The sequence below is a fragment of the Tamandua tetradactyla genome, chromosome X (assembly GCF_023851605.1).
Source record: "Tamandua tetradactyla isolate mTamTet1 chromosome X, mTamTet1.pri, whole genome shotgun sequence".
Lineage (NCBI taxonomy): Eukaryota > Metazoa > Chordata > Mammalia > Pilosa > Myrmecophagidae > Tamandua > Tamandua tetradactyla.
Window position 1 is genome coordinate 110,566,873 of NC_135353.1, and position 22,620 is coordinate 110,589,492.

Sequence of the window (22,620 nt, forward strand, 5' to 3'; positions counted from 1 at the left end):
ATTTTAGGTGCCCATAGGCATTTTAAGAAAATGTTAATGAAGGAGTGATGAGGGGAGTAGAAAGAAATATCTAGTTGCTGGCTTCTGGAGAAGCTATATTTAATCTAAGGATTTTTTTTTTTTTTGCCTTGCTGTATGAGAAGGAAACTGGTATTGCAACAATGGAATGTTTCTATTTTATTTCCCTAAAGGGAGATAGAGTCCATAAAGCTAGTTTATGACTAAATAGTGTCATGAAATGACAGTCTTCCTTTTTGGGTGCCTGACAGACCTTTGGCAAAAAGCCTTGGGTATGCATATGTCGGGTATATGACAGTATGTTCGTGGGTGTGCATGCACACCCTTCAGGCGTGTGTGGTGCACACTCCTGAGTGTGGATGGGGATTGGGGGTGGTAGGAATGAAGAAAAACAGCGGGGTATGCATTGAGTTCCATGGTTCTAAATGGCCTCCTTATGCCAGATCCTGTAAAGATTTGACTGGTGCTAGGATGGATGGGTATTTTCTGTAGGAGTCCTCCCCCCCACAGCCCCTCAGGCTAAAGGGGTAGCTTGAATGAGCCCTTAACGCCAGGAATTTAGCTGGTGAAATAGGTTAGCACTTTTCAAATTAACTTATCTCTAAGCAAATAAAGGGACTTTGCTAGCCAGATGGCAGGCCACTCTACAGCAGCCAGAATGGAGTTTTGGGGAGTAGAGAACAAAAAGTGATGGTGTGGCTTTTCACTTGTGTGAATTCTCAAGGTTTGGCATTTCTCTTTTAGATGGTCCGAGGGTATGCAAAGCCAGAAAAGCATAGGACAAAATGAGAAATGCAACCCAGAGGAGTGGAACTTCCTGCCTTTTGACTTATCCTCTTTTTTTGCCCCCTCCCTCACTTCCTCTTTCATCTTCCCCCTTCTCTTCCCTTTCCTCTGCCCACCCTTCCAACTGCCCACCCCTCACCCTTCCACTTAAAGTGAGTAAGAAGTAAGGAGGAAGAAAGGGTTTGTTTAGACTCTTTCCAACAAAGCCCCTTATTCGTCCTTTTCCCTCCTCTGGCCCTTTTGAGTAAAGGAGAAGCTTTTGCTAGTAGCAAAATTCCAGCTCAGAGATTTGGGCTCCCAGCTCCCCACCTTGGAATTCAAGAAAAGGCCTTCTGCTGGTATCCTAGCAACTAGCAACCTCTGCATTACTGAGCTCCTACTGAGCTCCAGACCCCACCCTTTAAAGACCTAGGCACCCACACTTCTGGAGAACTGAGTTTGGTGGAACTTGGAGAGATCCTTTTGGGGAGGAAGCAAAGAAAGAGCAAGATCCCCATTGTATGCAGATGCCTAGAAACATGTCCACAGCAGACATACTGAGCATAGCCTCATCCCAGCCTTGGAGACTGTTAGAAGGTCCATGGTTCAAATCCCTCTCTAGTTGCTACCCTTCTCCCTAAAATCATCTGTCCAGCTTTAGAGCAAGGAGGTCTACAGGCCCTGACAAATATTTTTTCACCCTAACTGTTGACTGCAGGAGGGAGGAGGGTGAAGGTATAGTTTGGGACCAAATCAGAAAGCATTTCCCCCTATTAAGACCAGTGGGTTCTGATACCAAACCCTTCACCTGCCAGAACCCTCACCATTAGCTTGTGTAGTGCTCCCCAATTATTTCTGTAGCTTGGAGAGCCCTGCTTATCCCAGCTGCAGAGTTTGGAGAGTTCTCTTTCTGTCATTGGCCTCTGTGGTACCAATTGGGAAAGATGGTCAAATTGGGATGGCCAGTTTAATTGTGGAGCTGGTTAGCAGAGCTTGGGACCTGGCTCAGATTCTCTCACCTACTTGTGTGAGTGATTAAGCTACTAGGGAGTTAAGAAATCCCGGTGAGCCTGTGGGTGAGGTGCTCTTCTGCCCTGTGCTGAGGCCCAGATTGAGAGTGCTTGGCTATCGTCAGAGTTACAGCCAATCTGGCAGTTGAAGGGGTGGTTCCAAAGCTTGCCCTCTTCCTCAGCCTTTATCTACCATCACGGCCTCTGCTCTCTTGGCCTGTGGAGTGATTGCTTTGGACGAGAATGTGATTGGGAACTGAACTTTTTCTCTCCAGATAACTGCCTTTCCAGAAAACCTCCACAAGATATCCAGATCCTGCCCTAGTGCTTTGCCCCAAGAAGTGGATGGAGGAGGGGAGTCTTAGAGTCTAGCCTTTATTTAGACTCTGCAACTTGTTCTTGACCAGCTTAATTTCTGGCTTTCTAAGAATCCTTGATCAAAGCTTTGCTCTTCCAATATTTGCTCAGGAGTGTTTGATGTCATTAGGTGGGTCTAGCTTTCTACAGTATTTAGTTCATTGTGCACAGAGGTAAAAAGTGGGGTGATAACTGGAAAGGGAAAGGCCTAAAGGGGAGTGAAGACTTAGCAAACAGTCCAGTAATGGCAATAATACTAATAATCCCTTATCTATGGATAAGTCTATAGAATTTATAAAGCAGGTTCATATCCATGCTATCTGGGCATCCTGTCAGCCTTGTGACATGCATAGGGATGATTGTTATTCCAAGTTTTACTGAGAGTAAAAGAGAGATTGGTGAGATGGGAGTGGGTGTGCCTTTAAAAGTGGGGAGGCTGATGAGGCAGAGTTGATCATTCCCAGGTAGTGTGAAGCTGAATAAGGTCAAGTGGGGCGGCAGGTATGTGTCACCCCTGAAATCATACTAGTTTACTCAGCTACTTGTTTACATTTTTTGTGCTTTATGCTACCTTTCAATTTATAGCACTTTTGCACAGAATTCTTTTTCCTATAAAATGCTGCCTTTTGTTTTATATATTCATTAAAATGTTCACTTTAATTTTATGAAAATTCGCTATTTGGGGTCTTCAGGGAGAAAATCCAGTGTGAATTGGTGAAGCCTAAAATACAAAATGTTTTGAAGGAAATGCAGTTTTCATACAATTATCCTTCCTTTTGAATCACTATTATTTTTCTGTATTTCTTTAAAAATTATTGCCCCAAACTGTTCAACTTCTCCAAGGTACCACTGGACCAGGATCACGTACAAAGAAGCCTTGATCTGTTTGTGAAATGTCTGATATGGTAGGCTTCAACTGGCTCTCAACCCTTACTATTCAGATCACTTAGTTTTTCAATACCCTACATTGAGAGATTCTGATTTAATTGGCTTGGGATAAGGACCAGGCAGTGTAATTTTTTTTTTAATTTAAGGCTCCTTGAGGTCATTCAGATATGCAGCCAGGGTTAAGAAATGCCTTTTGAGCTTGTAGGCTACTATTCCCTTTGCTGTCCAGTCAAGTTTTCTATTCTCTTGTGCAACTGGACTTTTGAACTAAACTCAATGCCTTTTTGAGCCAAATTTAAATATTATTTTGTTTGTCTGGTACATTATTGGAACCTTTTATGGGTTTAAAATTTTTTTCTTCATGCCATGAAACATATTAGTAGTTTACTTCTAGCATTATTGCATCAGTTAAGTTTTACTTGTTTTGTTGGTCCATTGTTTCAGCTTTTTACGGATTTTTAAATTCTTTCTTCATGCCACACACAGATTAGAAGTCCCTTCTAGCATTGTGTCATTTGAAAACTGAATAAGTATCATTCAAAGTTTTGTTTAAAAGAAGTGTTCAATACAATGAGGTTAATGATAGCTCCCCTGGCACCTTGCTAGAACCCTTTCTTGTAGTAGGAGCCCATTAATCTTTGTGTGTATCTTTGTATGATTAACCAGTGCAGAATCCACTGGGCTGCACCATCATCTGCCCTACCAATATGTTAACAAGGATTAGTGTAGCATGGTAGATTTTTTGCATGTTTTGTGGACATCAAGATATGCTAGGTTAATAACAATTATCTTCCAAATCAGTGGCCCTGTCAGAAAAAGGAGTCTGAGTCCTTGGCCTCTTACTTCTGGTAAATCAAACTATGGGTTCTGGGACTCTGTGTTTTCTTTCAATGCCTATAAACCATAAGTTTCTTAATTGGGTCCAGAATTTGGGTGAGGGTCAGTGTCACAACTATAGTTTTTGTGTACCACATTTCCTTCTCTGGAAAAGTAGGACATTATAAATTTAGCTTAACAATTGAATATATTTGATTCTCAAACAGTCCAGGAATCTCTTTGTGCATGTTTCCTTTGTTGGTTGGCTGAACACTTTCTTTTAACCCAAGGTTTTCAGCCCTAGCTGCACATTGGAGTCACCTTGGGAGTTAATAACAGGAATGACAGCAATACCTAGAATCTCTAGGGGAGACCTGATTGAGTTGGTCATGCAGGGTCCTGGTATCAGTATATTTTTAAAAGCTCTCTGAGGTGACAGGAATGCTAGCTAGGAGTGAGAAGCTCTGCTATAAAATGGTTCAAAGGAAATACTAGCTTAGCCTGAATCTGGCTTATCACACACATGGATAGGCAGGCTTTGTGGATGTAAGATTTTATTCTAGGGTTGTAGGGGCCTTGATAAACTCTAAGGGCTTGTACCTGCTTTTAAAAGGAGGACTCAGCTCTGGAGAGTGGGCGCTCTGGGGACTTATTTGGATTTTAAAAATCAGCTGTGGGATGGTTTTCACCCTTTGGGAAGAAAGTCAGTTCCTGCCCATTTGCTATAATGGTGGGGAATATTCTGCTCATTCGTTGGGAGACTTGGGTAAATTACTTCTCCCCTCTGAAATGCTCATCTGCAAAATAAGGATAGCTGGATTAAATAGCCTTAAAGATTTTTTCCAGCTCTAACACTGTATGCCTACCTTGCAATTAATAATAATGATCAAAATGACTAAGAATATTATTATTCAGAACCAGCAGGTAATCCAAAGATTTCTTTTAGCAGGTTTCGAATGTACAGAGTGATTTGGGGGCAGGAATAGATTTGCATTCCTAATTATATTTGATTTAGGTTCCTTTTAAAATAACTGAACTATAGGTTGTATTCCTTGAGCACATACTGGTTACCAGCAGGGAAGGGAACCTTACAGTGAGCTGAGTGGCAGGGAGTTGCCAATTTAGGATTCAGCATTTGCTGAAAAGACACGTCACATGGATAATTGGAAATTGCCTCTTATAGCTATAGGACCACCCTTATAAGTCTGGAAAAACCTAGGAGGCAAGGGGCTAGCTACTGTAACAGCCCGGAGCACCTTCCTGAAGTATTTTAAGTAGCCACTCACTTAGTTATTAATAATTTCAATAAATAAAGTTCCCTAGTTATTTGTCTCGTTCCCTAAACTGAAAGTAGTTGGGAAACTAAGGCTCAGAGAGATTAAGCAATTTGCACAAGGTCACACAGCCAGGATTCTAGCCTAGAATTCAGGCCTCTTGATACCACGTCCTCTGGTGCTTCCAGTGTAGCAGGCATGGACTCCCTCTGTGGTCTGGATGAAGTCATGGCTCTTTGAGAATTAAATGGGTTCCATTGACATATAGCAGAAATGAAGAGGAAATTTTGAAGAAAGGAGCAAAGAGGGCAACCTAGAGAGAGAAGGTTAAGGGAGGGATGTACCCAAGGTTGGTTTTGTTCTTTCTTTACCCATCTGTGCCAGTTGCAGACTTGTGAAGATTATTAAGCCTGAGGTCAAGAGTTGATAGCAGAGAACAGGAGAAGTTGTACTTACAATGTAAAGGGACCCCATGTGGAAGGTAGTACAAAGTAAAAAGAAAAATGACTGGGAAAGGTCTAAGAAACCTTGGGGTCAGTTCCTGGTACTATATCTACCTTGCTGCCAGATCTTGGTCAAGATCTTTCTGCTGGGCCTCAGTTTCCATGTTAATAAAATGAGTATTGGTTTCAGTATCAGAACCATACACTCAAATGAAGTTTTAGCCAGAAAATGATATATAAAATAGGAAAAAAAGGTAGACCGTGTCTAGTTGAATTAGGCCTGGAGTACAGGTGGAGGACAGAGTAAAGTTCCATGCAACCATCTTACCAATGCAGACCTTGGCCACTAGTAGAATGGGAATTAGGAGAGTGGAGAAGGCCCTGCCCAGCCCAGCAGACTTCTGGGAAGATGATCCAGAGTGGACCCTCTTGGATGGCACAGTGTGGCTAGGTCTTTCATTTAGTTGGCCAGGATTCACAGAGAATTGCATAGTGGCAGAGATTAAAGTACCTTGGAGATCTACTGCAGTACCACCCCTCCTCGCATATTGTAGATGAGAAAACTAAGGCACAGAAAGGAAAGGGGACTTGTCAAGTTTACAGTGATGGGCCTGGTATGCCTGGCTTCTCAAATCAGGCCCTTTACCTTGGTGACTGCCAACTCCCCTGTAGGGTCCTGACAGCATGCTATCTTGGCCAGGTCAAAGATCTTAGATGTTCTCAGGTTTGTTTGAGAGGCTGGGAGAATGAGAGCATTTTATAACCTCCTGGAGGGGAGCAGACCCCTCAGCAGTCTGCAGTGGGGTGGGGGAGCACAAAGTCTCCTGCAGACTACTTTAGTGCTCCTGTGGGAAGAGCCGTGGTTGAAGCCTTGGGTGCTGAGGCCATACATCCTTGGGGACCAGTAGAGGGTGGCACTACACATCCATAATCAGTTCTGGGAATGGCTCTGGCAGCTCTGATCTCCAGAGGCCTGTCTGCCTTCGTTAGAGGAGGGGAAGAAATGCACCTCCATGCCCAGATGGTTGCAGGAAGGATGTGCTATAAGCCCACCCTCCGCCCCCTCATGAATGTGGTGCCTGAAGGCAGCAGCTACTTTTAGCTAAGCGTCTGTACCTCCCACGGCCTCTCCTCTGCTCACCTCTTCCTTCCTCCTCCTTCTCTAAACCAATGCTAGTTGGCAGGAGGGCTGGGCAGTGAATGCCTTGGCATTGAGGTAGAGGCACAGGTGGGCCAGGCACCCCAAGGAAAGATTCTGATAAGCTTGGTGTGGTGTGAGGGCTCAGAACAGAGGCAAAATAATGAGACTGCTTTGTGCTTAGGGCCCTTTGGACCTTACAAGCTGGGGCACTTTTCTTGGGAATCCAGATTGAATTTCACAGGAGGGCTCAGGAAGATTTATTGAACAGAGCATGTCTAGATGCTCTCTCTACTTGGATTTAGAGGAAAACAGTTGGGACTTTGGATGTTCACTCAATTCTTGACTTTACCTCTTCAACGTTGTCTTATCCTTTTCAGCGGGGTTTGCATATTGTCTCAGTTGATCTTATCTGTGGTCCTGTGAAGTGGGTAAGGCAGGGATTATCTCCATTTCACAGATGAGAAAAATGAGGCTGAGAGACGTAATGTCTTGTAGCTGATTCATACCTGATCTTCTGGGCTCAAGCTCTAGAAGTTACAGCACCATTTAAAGAGTCATTCTAAGTAGCTATATCTTTTAGAAAAAGGTGCTACAGCTATTCTTTGGTCTAGTCCCTTCATTTTTGGAGTTGGGGAGCCAGGTCCAGAGAAGGAAAGGATTTGCCCAAGAACATAAAGTACATTTATAGAAGTGCTTTAGTCAGAATATTGCCTTGCAGGAATGAGAGTTGCTAGTCCTATGAGATGTGCTAATCACTCTTGTCTTTCAGGGGTGATGAGGAATACTGGAATGGTATGATAGAAAGCAAAGGGACTCCTAGAGATCTGGGAATTTATGTCATTTTTAGCTTTGTGATTTTGGGCAAATCACTTAGCCTTTCTGAATTGTTTTTCTTTTCTGTAAATTAGGGCTGATAATCTCTGAGAACTCTGAGGAAGAAACCTTTGGTGGGTGACTGCCATAGTGGGGGGATCCCAACAATTGGTTTTGTGCAATGAAAGGCATATATAGGAATAAAAAGGGAAATGAGTTACGGGTTGACCTTGAACAAATCCTGTTGTTTCTGGCTTCACAGGATAGAGGACTTTCTTTTACTTCTCTTCTTTGGAAGAAGAGGTCCCATGACCCAGAGCTAGTCTGGGTCCTTGGTGGAAGACTGGGATTTTTTTTTAATAAGAAGCTTTCTTTTATTTACCTCCAGATCTACCTTTTCACTTAGTCACACATATGTTGCTATGACTAGCAGACTGGATTTTTCTCTCACCATCTCCTATAATCCTAAAAGAGGAGCTTGGAAAAAGGCCATAGATAATTGTGATTTTATTTAGCACCTTCTCAAGTCCATCAAACCAGAACTACCTAGGTGCTTGACAATTAAAAAATAATTCTTGACCCCCAGGTCCTTGGCTAGGATTTGTGATGAGTATTATTGGGTTTTCATGATATGATTAAGAATTGTATTAGAAGTATCAGGCTCTTGACCAAAGACCTATTTAGGACGAATCCCACATTCTTCACCTTCGTCTGAATTATTTTGTTTGGAAAGTCATTGTTGCTCCAGATGCAGAGTGGGAAGGTAAGGATATTGTATAGTCCTTTGTTTCTGCCAAATTGGTCTTACCCCCACAATCCTATGAGGTGGGCAAGGTCAGAATTATTCTCCCCATTTTATGGCTAGAGAAATTGAAGCTCAATGAATTGCTTTGATGGACCTAGATCAATAAGTATTTCCAGTGTTCCAAATTGCCTCTTAAAAGCAATGGTGTGCTAGGAAGAGCATAGCATATTCAGTTAGCTATTACCCACCCACTGATATTTAAATGGCTTTGGGTAAGGAGTTCATCCTAAAGAAATCTTCTGCACTTTGGTTCTATCTAGGTCTTATTATAAAACTTAGTCAAGATAGCAGAGAGTCAGGAAGAAAACCAACAAATTTGTGAGGTTGGCATTGAATCATTAGGTCACCCTTCAGATACGTCTCTTTGACCTATGATAAGTCTACCCAGATATCATTCAGGGATGTATGAGAGGCCTTGACAAATACACAAAAATGACCCTAGATTTCTGGGACTCTTTAATGCTCTGTTTAGTGCAGAGGTTTTCTCTTTGTGGATTCATCAAGTTACATTCGTAAAGACTAGGCTTTGAGCCTAAAAACTGGCTTATTACCATTACTAATTCCTACAGTCATCTCCTAAGATGGGAAAAAATAATTTGGAATAATCCCATCTCATTTTACCTGGGCTTTTGTGGAAATTGTATGACTTTTGGACTACGTGTTCATTCCTTTTACTCGAAGTGGTTTGGGCCACTGGAAAAATGAGTGTGAAATTACTAACAGGTGTAGGGAAGCAATGAATAGCTTGTTGAGGCTAAAGGTGGCCTAGCTGGGATGAGAACATCTGCAGGTGGTTATCAACATGCATTGATTCTCTGTGGTGGTGATGGTGGAGCACTGATGGGGGCAGAATTAGTCCCTGATATTTAGGCTGGGAGGTTGCTGGATAAAAGTGAGAAAGAACCCATAAGATCATTGAGCCTGACCCCCAGGGAGAGTCAAGGACTTGCCCAAGATCTTGGAGATGGTGGTTGACTATTGTCGTTCCGTTCAGCTTTTGACTGATAGACTGTACAGTTCTGAGGTTCTTTCGATGAATGTAGTAGTAGCTAAGTTTCTTGGAAGAAGGCTTATGGCCACCACTTTCAGGAAGTGGCAGAGATGAAATTTGCACCTAGGTCTGATATACTGCTTAGGTGCAGATTGACACCAGTGTCCTAGAGGAAACAAATAGTGGAAGAGGAGAATCGTTTCAGCCTTACTGTCTATCAACACCCTTCACTCATACCCACACATAAGTATGGATTATATTTGGGGTACATTTGTACTCTGACACATTGGGATATCTGAGACAATATATGGGGCTCACTTTCACTTTGACACACTCAGAGCATACATTCAGTTAACCATGAGGCACATTCATACACTTGCACAGGCAAGGTATACATATACACAGATACACATGAGGCATGCTCATGCCCACTTGCATGTATGGACATACATGGATTACATGCAAGGCACAACTACATACACACTAAGATGCACACTCAGCCATGCTCCTGCCTCTGGAACACACTCCTATCCCTGGGATACAAACTCCTAAGGGACACATTTGGACAAACAGAACCATTCCTCCATGAGACACACTTGAACATATCTGTGAGGCACATCCACATGTCCCACACACCCCTAGGGGACATACTCTGATGTCTTAGGGCCAGCAACTGTCCCAGTCTTCCACGTTAGCACTGCCAGGGTGCTAGCCCCAGCTTGTGGGCCTCTGTCAGTCTGCTCTGGCTCCCCCAGCAAGGCAGATGGGGCTCAGAATAGAGCCTTTGAGGTGAGTTACACAGGCACACGTGGAGGAGAGGAAAAGGCAAATTGTTAATGATCAATGCAGAAAGCTTGAGCCTGCTTCTCTGCACACCCTGCCTGCTAATATGCTTATAAGCCATTATGGAAGTATAGGATTGTGACCGATCCTATAAAACCTGAAGTAACTAAATATTAAAGTTCATTTTTCTTGGGAATGTAATAACAGCTTAGAGCCGGATAAGTATATATTAATTGCAGGTAGGAGAACCTGAGGAGAAGTAGAGGATGCATAAAGGGAGACCCTTTGGGCAGGGGCCCAGCCTTCCCTGGGTCAGTTATGGACTGAGAGATCAGCTGCATTCTTAGTAACCATAGCCCAGCCCCTGGGCACAGCAGTTTGGGGCCATGTGGCCCCACTAATGAAGGCCTGATATTTTTTTAGAGTTCTTCAAGCCAGAAATGAGTCAGGGTGTTCTGGGGAGGTCTTTCTGACCCTTAGTACCCAAGGGGGTTGGAGCTGGAAGGGAGGAGACCTAGACTGGGTCTGGATAAAGTGTGGGAATCAGTGAGACACAGTAGCTGGGGTATGCTAGGTCTGCCCTGGAGCAACAGCTTCAAACCCTAGTTCGGTTATTTTTTATTGTGACAGCCTCATGCCTGTTTCTCAGCTTTGAACTTTTAAGTCCACAAACATGGGTTCCAGTTCACTCTTCTGCCACTGAGTATGCCTCAGCTAGATTCCCTTCCCCTGTTGGGATCTTGTTTGGTCTTGGTAAAGGAACCAATATTGCCCCCAGATGATGACAAGGCTCAGATAGGGTAAGCTGAGAAAATGCTTTGCAGACACACATCCTTCAATCACAAAGCTGTACCTCCCCATCCCTGACTAAGCTTGTCTCAGTGTGCCTCAGCAGCTGGGCCTGATCTCCATCAGAATAACCATAGACACAAAAGGCCAAAGAGATCTGTCCCACTTAGGAAGGTAATTGAGGAGCTTCTCTTCACTTTATTTCTTCACCCCTTTCCCATCCCCCCCTTTAAGCCATTACTGTCTCCACCTTACAGATGGGGATATTGGGGCTCAGAGAAGGGAGGAAACTGCCTGAGAGCATGTACTAGGTAGTGCAGATTCAGACCTAGAAGCCATGTCTTCAGATTCCCAACACATTGTTCTTTCTATTGGCCTCAAGCTGCTACCCTGTGAATTCCAGTGTTAAAGGAAGCTGCCAGCAGCCTCTTGACGCTGTATTTTATGGAAGGGAAAGTCTCTGAGGCGCAGCTTTCTGTGTCCTGCTTGACCATATGAAGCCCACTGACTCTTCTCTCCCACAGCAGCTCATGTCCTACTCATCTCCTGCATGTTGAAAGCAGTCAAGCTTTGGAGAAGCTGCTAAACTATTGTGAGAGGGAATTGTGCTGCCCGTTTAGGCCACTTCAGCAAGTGGTGGCATTTGTTCTACCTTGACTACCCCCAGTCCCCTCCCAGCTTTCTGGGTACAGAGGTCCTGTGTGACTGACCTGTCTAAGGAGGTAGTCCAAAAGGGTTCTGAGGAAATAGGTTTGAGGGCTTTGATCTGGGTTGGGGGGTGGGGGGCAGGGGGAGGGTGGGGGCTGTATTGAGGCATAGGATTGTGGATTTACAAGAACCAAAGCTGGAAGAGCCTTTTGAGACCATCTGGACTGACTCTCAACTGGCATGAGTATGGACGTTAAAACTCAGTTGGACTAACACGTTTTCTCCCTTAGCTTATTGTACTCTTCACATTACACACCATGGCCTCTCCAGCTGGGCCATATTTCCTAGAATCTTTTTTAGCAAACTTATATTTGACTTTCTGAGGCCAAGGGAGTAGAATATGCACACACCTAGGTTTTTACATATATTAACTTATTTGATCCTCACAGGGGCACTCCCATTTTAAAGACAAGGAAACTGAGGTTTTGAGATATGAAGGTCACATGACTTCTAAATGGCAAGGCCAGAACCAGAATGCAGAGTGTGCACTTAACCTCTACTCCCCACTATACATCCTTACACTCCAAGGCGTGATACCAATAAGGTATCAAATAATCTTCAAGGTATATTAAGGAAGAAGGCACAGAATATAACTGTATACAGCATATTATGTGTCTTAGATATACTTAAGCACTCAATAGATGTTTGCTATTTTTTATTATCAGGAGGAAAATATTGGATTGTAAGTCAAGTTTCTCTTATATCTGTTCTGAGATAGCTTGGTGACTTCCTTTGCTCAAGCCTCAGTTCCCTCATCTTTAAAATGGAATTACTCCTCCCTACTCTATATTTCCCAGAGTTAAAAGGAGTATCTGGTGAGCTCATGAATGTGAAGGCAACTTAGAAACTACAATGTGCTAAGCAGATGGAAGGAGCACCACATTGTCCTTTGGTAGAAGCTACTTTGGGCGGCTGAACACAAAGACCTGTACTAGATGGAGAAGGCAGTGGCCTCTCTTCTGGCACTGGAACCCAAAGGCCATCTGGTATTGGAGTTCTTTTCTGGGTGTGCAATTTTTGAAATGGCAAAAATTTGAAGTAGTCACATTTTGTTTTTTGACTTTTCTTACTCTACCCCTATCTCTGTCCTGACATCCTTGTCTCCAGTCTTGGTCTCATCTGTCTCCTGTCAAAACCTGCCTTTAGAAGTAGGTCTGTTTGAGATAACAAAGCTAGTCCCACTAGCTCATAGAAGAGCCGGATTTGCCCAAGTGAGTTCTGAAGCCCATCCTTCCTATACCATTTTTTTTTCACTAGTACTTGAATTTTAGTCTGCATTTGAATTTGAGATTCCTTAATGAAGAAATCTGATGTTGAAGAAGATTGGAACTGTCTCTGCTCGGCTTCAGCCTTCATACTTCCTGCCTCTTAATCTCTGTGGTCAGACCTATTTGAGGGCCCGGAGGGGGAAGGATAGGCAGGTGCTAATTGTGGTACTAAGAGATGATGAGGGGCGGGCCACGGCATTCTTGCCTGCCATGCCAGAGGACCTGGGTTTGATTCCCGGTGCCTGCCCATGTAAAAAAAAAAAAGAGATGATGACTGTAGAGTAGTGGGAAGAAAGAGCTCCAGAAAATGTGTAACACAGTGATCTCTAAAGTGAGGCTCAGGGAGAAAATATTAGAAGTTCTTTACATATTAAGTTATTAATCTCATAATTTAATTTCTATTTTGTGGCAATTTTAACAAGATGTCTTCTATATTAATAGAGTTGTATATGTACAGAATATACAAAGAAATAGTTAGATGTTGGGGTAGGGTAGGTTTTTTTTTTTTTTTTACCAATAGGAATATACAGCCCTCCAACAGTTGAAATCCATCTTTCTAAAAGACTATAGATTTTATTCTAATCCTGGCTCTGCATCTGACTAGCCTGACACCTTAGGGAACTTTGTTTTAGAGCCTCAGTTTTTACCTATAAAATGGAGCACTCAACTAGGCACACTAGCCCTTGGATGTTTCTACTCTCTGACATACTCTTGAGTATAAAAACCCTTTCAGGCTCTTGACCCAGAGACAGAATCAAGAAGAGTAACTTCAGTACTTTTGGATGCTTTCTCCCTCAGTCAGCTACCCTGGGTCCTTTCCCTCCTCCACCCCACTTCTTACAAGCAGAAGTTCCCTTACATAAGCCCTGGCTGACCTATTTGAAATTCTTTTGTTATAAGTACAACTGCTTTTCCTGCAGACACAGACCTGGTGCAGTCCCTGCTAGACCCTGAGAGTGGGTCTGATTTTGCTTCTGTGTATCCTCTCTGGCAGCCTAGGTTTAGATGTTGCATCCCCCTATGTCTTTAGTGATAAAGTCTGAGGAGAAGCCAGCTCAGCCCATTTGAGTCCATTGGGGTCTGCTCACTGAATGTCCCTGCCATTCACTAACTCATCATTTACAGAGTGTCTGCTGGGAGTCAAGGACTGTGCTAGACTTTGAAAGGAGAAATATGGCCTACCCACCCTCAGACAGGAAATGCTGCTGACAGCAGGCAGAGGCACTGCTGAATGCCTTGGCCTTGGCCTGGATGTCTTTGCTCTCAGGGAATCAGTTGCAAAGGGAAATCGGTGAGGCACTGGAATCCATCTGCTTTTTGACAAGGGCTGTTTAAATGCAGATTTCCTCTCTGGACTCTAACAGCTCCCCAGGAAGACATTTACCTTTATTTTTTTGCAACTACATGCCAAGCCTTTGAAAGCCTGGGTCCTGGATGTACATACTCAGTGGACTTCAAGGTGGTTTAAGTTGATGGAAAAATGTTTATTTTTCTTCCTTTTTTCCAGATAAAGGAACAAGTTACAGTGCTCCTGACTAAATGCTCTTCTTGTTTCATCACCTTACACCACATGGCCACATTTAAATCCACGAGAATCATTGATTCCAACCTGTCTCTTCCCCTGCTTCCCCATCCCCCATTTATAAACCTTCTTCCCCTATAAGATTTTGATAAGACATCTGTCAAATGGATAAAATATGGCTTTCTCTTCTCATTGCCTTGCCCACCCACCCACTGGCTGTAGTGTTGATGAGTATAGATATATTCACGTGGGAGTCAGGGAGGACAGATTCTTCATGTATTCTAACCCCCTCTTCCTACCCTTCTGGAAACACAAATCACCCACCCCTGCCTGGAAAACTCCGAAGTTGGGCTTCAAGTTAAAGTACAGGAAAAGCTAAGGGTCCTTAGACTGTCCTACTGGAACCAAAAGAAGAAATTCAAGATCTCAAGTGCAGGTCCTAAGATGAGTTCTAGTTACTTCAGGGTTTGGGACTCTTTGAGATCTCCTCCCTCTTTCCCAAGCTTGATCTGGCTAACTCTCAGAGTATGGAGATGACAATTGACTCCTAATACTCACAACAAGTCCAAGAAGAAGGGCTCTGTACCCAGGGCAGGAAATTTTTGGGTATAGGGTTCAAGCAGCGTCAAAAGGCAGATAGGATTCATGGTAACCTCCAGTTTGGGAAGGCATGGTTCTAACTTAACTCTTGGTGAGGGCATTGCTGGGTCCACTATTTTTTGCTAATAATTTGTCTCTTAGACTATTGAAGGCTAACTTGGATAGATTGAATATAGTTCTAGGAAATGGATCTAAGAATGTAGCAGAGAGAGAAGAGAAGCTGCTTGGATTTTCCATCAGGGCCAAAGGTTGGGATGGGAGTGCCAAGCAGGCAGAGTCTCTTAAGGTAGACAAACAAATCCTCCTAGATAAGTTACTGTAATTCCTTATCCCATCTGGAACTCCACATGAGAAGGAGAAGCCTGAAGACAGTTTCAGAGACCTTGTTTTCTCCTGAATAGCCAGTGTACTAAGGGGAACTACTCATACTGCAAACTCTCTGGCCCGAGAAAGTTAAAGACTGAAGAGAACCTTGTAGACAGACAAGAGAGTGCTGGAAGCAGGGAGTACAATCTACAGGGTAGGATGTGGGTCCTTGGAGAGAATGAGGTATCAGAAGTGGCAAGGGTAGGGCCTAGACTAGTCTCTAGTGTAGCTGTTCTCCAAGTGATCTCTACACAAGCAGCATCAATATCACTTGGGAGCTTGTTTGAGATGCAAGCTATCATCCCCTATCTCAGACTTACTGAATAAGAGACCCTTGGAATGTGGCCCAGCAATCTGTTTTGAAAGGCCATGCAGGGAATTGAGATCCAGTGTTCCAGGTCATTCACAGAATGAGCTCTTCCAGGAGGGAGAAACTCCCTGGGAGCTCTTGACAGCAGTGTGAGTGATCGACAAAAGCAAAGCTTTAGAGTAAGGTAGACTGGAGAAGCCAATATGTTTTGCCACCTACTAACTGTGTTATTCTGGGCTAGTTGGTTAACCTCACATTTATCTTCAGTGAAAATGGAGATGAGAGTGCTTACCTGGGAGAGTTGTAGAGATTCAGTTCAGGAGAGAAAGTCATTGCCTGGTATATGTTTTCAACAAATTTAAGTTGCCCTCTCACCTTCCCTGCCTCCATTTTCCTCCCTTCCTTCCCCTTGAAAGGGTCCACTGGTCACTCCGAATTAGCTGCTTCATCCTTATTGATAAGAGACCAGCCCTAGATATCAAAAAGATACAGATGTATCTTTTTGTGGGCTCAGTGGGATAGAATATTTGAAGTTAAGACTGTCTTGGGGAACTGGATAAAAAGAAATAGGATCCTATGATTCTTTTAGGCATTATATTATATTTTCCCCTCCCCATCCTCTTATTCATATCCAAAACTGTCTTTGGTATAGGAATGGGGAACACTATGCCTCACTGGCAAGTCTGAGCAAGAGCCAATTTATATTTGATGCTGCATCTGGGGATTAGGAGTTAATTTGTTAGAAATCTCAGTGTTGCTGTCCTGTGGCCAAGAGATATTTGGGAGCCTTGCTAGAGTAATTTTGCACTATCTCCTGGCTTTATGTTGGGCTTACAGGATGAAGGAGTGGGGACATTTGGAGTTAGGTCCTTGATGGAAGGGGTGGTGTAAAGCAATCTGGGAGAAGAGAATTTATCCCTTGATGTAATACTCCCAAATGGTCTTTTCTTGACTTTCTTCCTCTTATGTCTCTGTACCATTAGATAATGTTGATCAGCTCCTGCTGCTTGAAACTTTTATCCTTTACTTTTGTGAGATTGCATTCCTTAGTATCCTAATTACATGCTTACAGCTCTATTTCAGTTTGTTTCACTGGTTCCTCTTCTGTTCTCATCTCCTGTTATCTCTGTTTCTCATGGCTTCTGGCCTTCTTTCTTAATGCTTTATTCCAGGGCAAACTTCCCTGTTTTCTATCATTTCTTCTGGGCTGTTGACTCCTAAACTTGTATGTCTGTCTCCCCCAGCCTCTGCATATTCTGCTGGTCCCCCAAATTCAATACATCAAAGAACAAACCAGTCATCTCTTTGCCCCACTCAAAATCATTGTTTCCTCTTGGCTTATCCTTACACTTTAATGACCACACTTAGGGTTGATTCCTCCAGAATCAACTTTGAACCCCTCTTTTCTTCAAACTAGATTCAAGACTCTTTAAACATGACCCCAGTCTATCTTTCCAGCCATCCCTTTCTTCACTCCCCTTTCCTAGTCCTACCCTCTTCAAATTCCTCTGTTATTTGCTATCAAAGTCCATAATTTCCTCAAGACTTCAAGTTCATTCCTCTGCCTCAAATACCTTCCCTTTCCCTTCTCTATCTTGGTTACAATCCTATCCATTTTTAAGGCCTATCTCCAGTGCCCCATGAAATCATTCTAGAGCCCAATAGCTATGTATGATTGATGCTTTCTGTGAAGTCTTGTTCTAGGGTCCTTTATTGTGGGCCAGCATATACCAGGCACTGTACTAGGCACTATATATATATATATATATATATATGCAGCGTCTCTGTTTACCCTCTCTGCAACCCTGTCTATGGGGTAGATGTCATTATCCCCATTTTGTAGATGAGGAAACTGAGCCCCAAGGTTGTATGTAACTAGTAAGTAGCAAAGCCAGGAATTGAAGCTATGTTTGCCCATCCTACCAGCTTTGCATATTGCTTCTAGGGCATGTGGTGTTCCTGTCCTATGGGACTTTGATCTTTACGATGGCAAAGATTATAGCTGTAGCATAGTAAGTGGAGCCCTGCACACATTGGGAGCTCACTCAGTGAATGTTGGATGGAAAACGGGTGAACAGAGAAAAGTGTATATTTATGAAAAAGTATAGCAAGGTAAAAATCAATTTCATACAAGAAAAGATGATAGGAGAGCTCTTGCTTGTATTTGTGATGGCTGTGCTGTCCTCAGGCAGCAGGATCCCCTTACATCTGCCATGTCCTTCTGCCATGTTCTCATATGTGCACACATGTCTGTCAGCTCTTGGTTCCGTTTGCTTATGAAACAGGTAGAAGTCTAGAATTCTTCCCATTTTACAGGTGAAAAAACTGAAGCCCAGAGGGAGCATAGTTTAGAAGTTAAGAGCAGAGATTCTAGAGCCTGGCTTTGTTACTTATTAGCTATATGACCTTGGGCAAGTTATTTAAACTTTCTAAGCTTCAGGTTCCTCATCTTGTGAGGCTTACATGAATTAATGTGTGTAAAGGGTTTAGAATAGTTCTCTATATTATCTAGCATCATCATCATCATTATGCCTTTAGTATATAGTAGAGCAAGGTCTTAAATCTAGGTTTACTTTTTCTTCCTTCTCTCTCTTTGGTACTGTGTTGGGGAAGGTTCACTTGGTCAAGCAGGCTGGCCATGTGGTGACCTTAGGCAAGTCACTTCTACTATATGATAGGTGGTCTGTAAAATGAGGGCTTGGGGAGTTATGATCTTTGAAATGCTGTCTAATTCTGACAATCATTGATTCTAGGTAGGCCCTGGCAACTAGCCAGATCCTGAATTGACCATGTCCAGGGTATTGATTTCTAGAGCTGGGCCCTGTGACCCCAGGACCAAGCAGTTCAACTGGATTAAATATGGGCAAGAGTGAGCCAACAACTGCTGGAAGAAGCCAAGCATGGAGTCCCTAAAAAGATGACTGCACAGTAGAAAGAGCACAGACAGTGGAATCAGTCAGTCCTGGGCCTGGGGAATTTTTAATGGCATTACAGATAGTGTCCTGAGCAGAAGGTTGGCAACTGATGCCAAAATATTCTTTTAATCTTGATAAAAAGACAAGGATATAGCTGTAAACCACCAGTCCTCATGGTGCTCTGGGATGGGGCAGCATGTGCTTATTGAGCTCTAACAACAACCAATTGGCACCCATCTTTGGCAGAAGAGGGAAGACTTGCATATAAAAATTTATTTTATTAAGGCCAGTACCAGCAATTCTCATTCTCCACATAGGCCAGAACAAGGAGAAATGGACTAATAATAAAATTTGAAGAAATCAAATTCAACATAAAAATATATCTCCTGGTAGATAGAGGTGCTGATAACTAAAGGTGGCTATCCTAATCTCCTTCTTTGGAATTCTTTAAGAGTAGGAGTAAGCAGTTTATGATCATATAGTTGGAGTTCCATACATTCACTATAGCTAATGAGAAGACATGATTATAACATATGATTGGCATAAAAAAGTGCATGAGGTCAGGAAGACCTGGGCCCATCATTTATTACATATGTTATTGATTTAATAACAATCAACTCTCTGAGCCTCAATTTCCTCATTTGAAAAATAAGGGTAGTAGTGAGACTTAGGTCTTTCACTGAGGATTAAGTGATACAGTAGGCATGAAAACACTTTGAAAACAATAAAGCATGAGTTGTTCAAGAGGTGGTGTTAAGGAAGGTGATGTTGGAAATTTCTCTTCACCCATGCTGAGGAGATCAACACTTGCCTATCTTCTATGGACTAAAACCCTGAACAATGACCAATGCTTCAGTCAAGGACTGGCCAACAGAACACCTTAACCGAATAAAGAGATCAGTGTGTGTGTGTGTGTGTGTGTGTGTGTGTGTGTGTGTGTGTGTGTGTGTGTGTTCATATGTGTGATGTGTTATACGTTCAGTTTTTGACCAAAGGATTATTCTCTGGCTAGTGTTGGAGGGCAGACCTGTGGGAAAGTATGCATGTTCCATAAGCTGTCTCTGTTGGCCTTGAACTGTTTGGTCTTTGGTTTTGTGGAGCCATGATTGGTTTGGTAAATCAGTCCTTCCTCAAAGCAGAGTGGTGGTAAAAGCTGATTTCTGGAGGACATGTTCAGCAATTTGGTACTGGTGAGAGACTACTTGACTCTCACTGCCTGACCTGCCATATGTACTCTATTCTGGAACCTGTTTCGCCAAATACTATGAAGACTGATGGCCCATTGAGGCTAGAATCAGTTGGGGAAAAAACAGAGTAACAAAGTGGTTAGGATGGTAGCCAGAGAGAGTAGACAACTCCCACCCCCATCTTCATTACTGTGTTTAGACAAATGTCATGAATGTTTATATGCCCGTGTGTAAGTGGGATCAATATTTGCTGCTGTGTGGAGCCCAGTTCTGCTGGGCACAGAGTGTAATGACCAGGGTTAGGGTCCAGGCATAATTCCTGCCTTACTACATGATCCTGAGCTTACTCCTTAACTTCTTTGTGGCTCAGTTTTGTTATCTGTTAAATGTGGACATTAGCTCATATCCCCTGTGTATCTCAGAGTGGTTATATAAATCATTGAGTGAATCTGTGACAAAGTTGAGGTCCTTGAGAGCAAGACACCATAAAAAACCATATTATTTCATACCCATGACGTCTCTGTTTGGCATCATGTGTGAGTGAGAGCAGGAGACTGCAGGACTGAGGTCCATTGTATATGAGGAATGTCATGGTCTATAACCCTAAAGAGAGGGTTGCAGTGGAGTTGAATAATGCACTGCCAGCTCTCAATTGATCAGTTCCAAGGAGGAGGGGGGAAAGGGAAGGAGCACAGAAAATTGAAAGCAAGTAAACTTGAGCTTTGTTTTAGCCATTGATGTCTGTCTCTCCACCCATTCCAAACCAAGTGTTGTTTTGAAGCCCCAAGGAGAGATGGACTTGAGCTTTCCTCTCTGAGGGAGCTCATAAGTAGGGATAAAAGCATGAGACCTATGTAATTTATATCCACACTATGGGTCATTCCAGCCATTGGCAAATGGAGAGTTGACAGTATTGTTTGTCTTGTGGTCAGATGGCACTTGTACCCCAGTGCCATTGCCCTCACCACTAGTATAAGAGATTTTGCATAAGTAGTAGAACTCTGTGGGAGGGGGAAAGGCCAAGAAAGGTAGCCAGTTCTGTGGACTGAACGCATTCTTGTTTTGTCTCCTAAGCTGATCACTGGAGATTCCATCGTTAGTGCTGAGGCAGTATGGGATCACGTCACCATGGCCAACCGGGAGTTGGCATTTAAGGCTGGCGACGTCATCAAAGTCTTGGATGCTTCCAACAAGGATTGGTGGTGGGGCCAGATCGACGATGAGGAGGGATGGTTTCCTGCCAGCTTTGTGAGGGTGAGTGTCAGCCTTCACTGTCCTGTCCTCTCTCTTTGGCTGCCCATCCTTGGCTTACCCTTCACCAGCCCCTGTCCTCTTGCTCATTCCTCTCTTGGTGTCTTCTCACAATTTTTCCCCATTTTTTTTCATCTCCTACTTAGGACCTGGGCTTCCTTTAATCTTTGACCTTCTAATTTTTAGACTTTTCTCTTGTCTCTTGCTTATTTTAACAACACCGCCTCCCTCTGCCTGCCTCCCACCTCCTTACCTACTGTTACTTTCTATGAATCATTTTCCTTATTTGGGCCTTGGTTTTCCTATGTGGGGTTGGCATTGATGGTTTTTTAAGACCCTTTTAGCTCTATTGCTGTGAACTTTTGTCTTTATTGTCTCTGTTCTGTTTTCTTTCTTTTATATGTCCCCTCTTTTTTTTTTCATCCTTTTATCTCATTGATGCTTCCCATCTCTCTCCTCTCCTTTGCCTCCTCTCTGCTTCCTTTGCCTTGTTTCTGTCATGTAGGGAAATGTGAACACCCAGTGTGTGTCAGAGAATTATCTTCAGCTGTTAATATAAAAATGTGGGTTTTCCCTTTCCCCACTACAAGAGCTTACTGATTGTAAATCTTACTTTTTGCAAGAGAGTCAGGTGGCTGAGATCTAAGATATGCTGGGCATTGGAAGTAAGCAGACTGAGAAGGTTGGAGGGCCTTGGCATCTGTGATATTGTGCCATGAAACACATGTCCCTTAATTGAGAGGCTCTTGGGAGGGTACTCCCAGCAGCTTCTGCTTCCTCTAGGTCACTTAGCAGGGTGCTAGGAGGGAAGAGCATTGGCTGGTTGTCCAAGATCTTAGCCCTTCTAAGGTTGTAAGCAGAAATCAGCTCTGACAGTTGTGAGCTCTGATTTTCCTCATCCACAAAATGGTATTGGCGATTCTTTCATGTCAAGGGATGTCACAGCAAATGAGATAATACACGTGAAAACTGCTTTGGTGTAATACAAGTACCAAAAGCACACAAGGTTGTGTTATGACCATCCTTACCACAGCCTTATTAGGCTATCATTTTTAGGTAGTTTCTTCTGTAAGATATGGATAAAGTCCTCTGAGCTTCAAACAAAAGATCAGAGGAGTATGGGCCTTTGGAGGTTGAAGTACCTTAGGACTGGAATGATGACAGTGTAATACAAAGAAGGGAATCTGCTTTATTCCCTTCTAGCTTAATGGCTTTTTGCAAGACTCTTCGCTTTCTTGTGCCTCAATTTCCCCATCTGAAAAATTGGGATAGCAGACTTTTGTGAGGATACAGTGAGATCACGTGTGTGAGTAAAGCGTTTGGCACAGTGCTTAGCACATATTAGAAACTTTATTAGCTCCAAGAAGGTCCATGTATCAACTTGGCCGTAATACTTGAAAGAAACCTTTTTCCTTGGAGGGTTTCAAACCCAAGAAATACTGTTATCTGGTTGGGACAGTTTAGATGAGGGTGCTGCTTGGAAGCAGGGAGATGGACAAGATGACTTCTCATTATTTTCTATCCTGAGAGAGTCTCTTAATGGGATATTCAGTCCTTTTCCTGCTGCATTTTGTTTGGCATTTTCCATCGTTTCCAAATG

General features: G+C 43.1%; 1 protein-coding gene across 9 annotated transcripts in view; it reads left to right on the forward strand.

Moving 5' to 3' along the window:
• Positions 1-22,620, forward strand: part of ARHGEF9 (Cdc42 guanine nucleotide exchange factor 9) — a 187,943-nt gene that overhangs the window by 33,956 nt on the left and 131,367 nt on the right. For 6 of the 9 annotated variants that reach the window (XM_077146108.1, XM_077146102.1, XM_077146107.1 and 3 more), the window contains exon 2: positions 20,844-21,023. The exons of the other annotated variants lie outside the window; for them this stretch is intronic. In XM_077146108.1, coding sequence (XP_077002223.1) covers positions 20,844-21,023 — 180 coding nt within the window. The remainder of the gene's footprint in view (positions 1-20,843; positions 21,024-22,620) is intronic. 9 annotated transcript variants of the gene reach the window in all.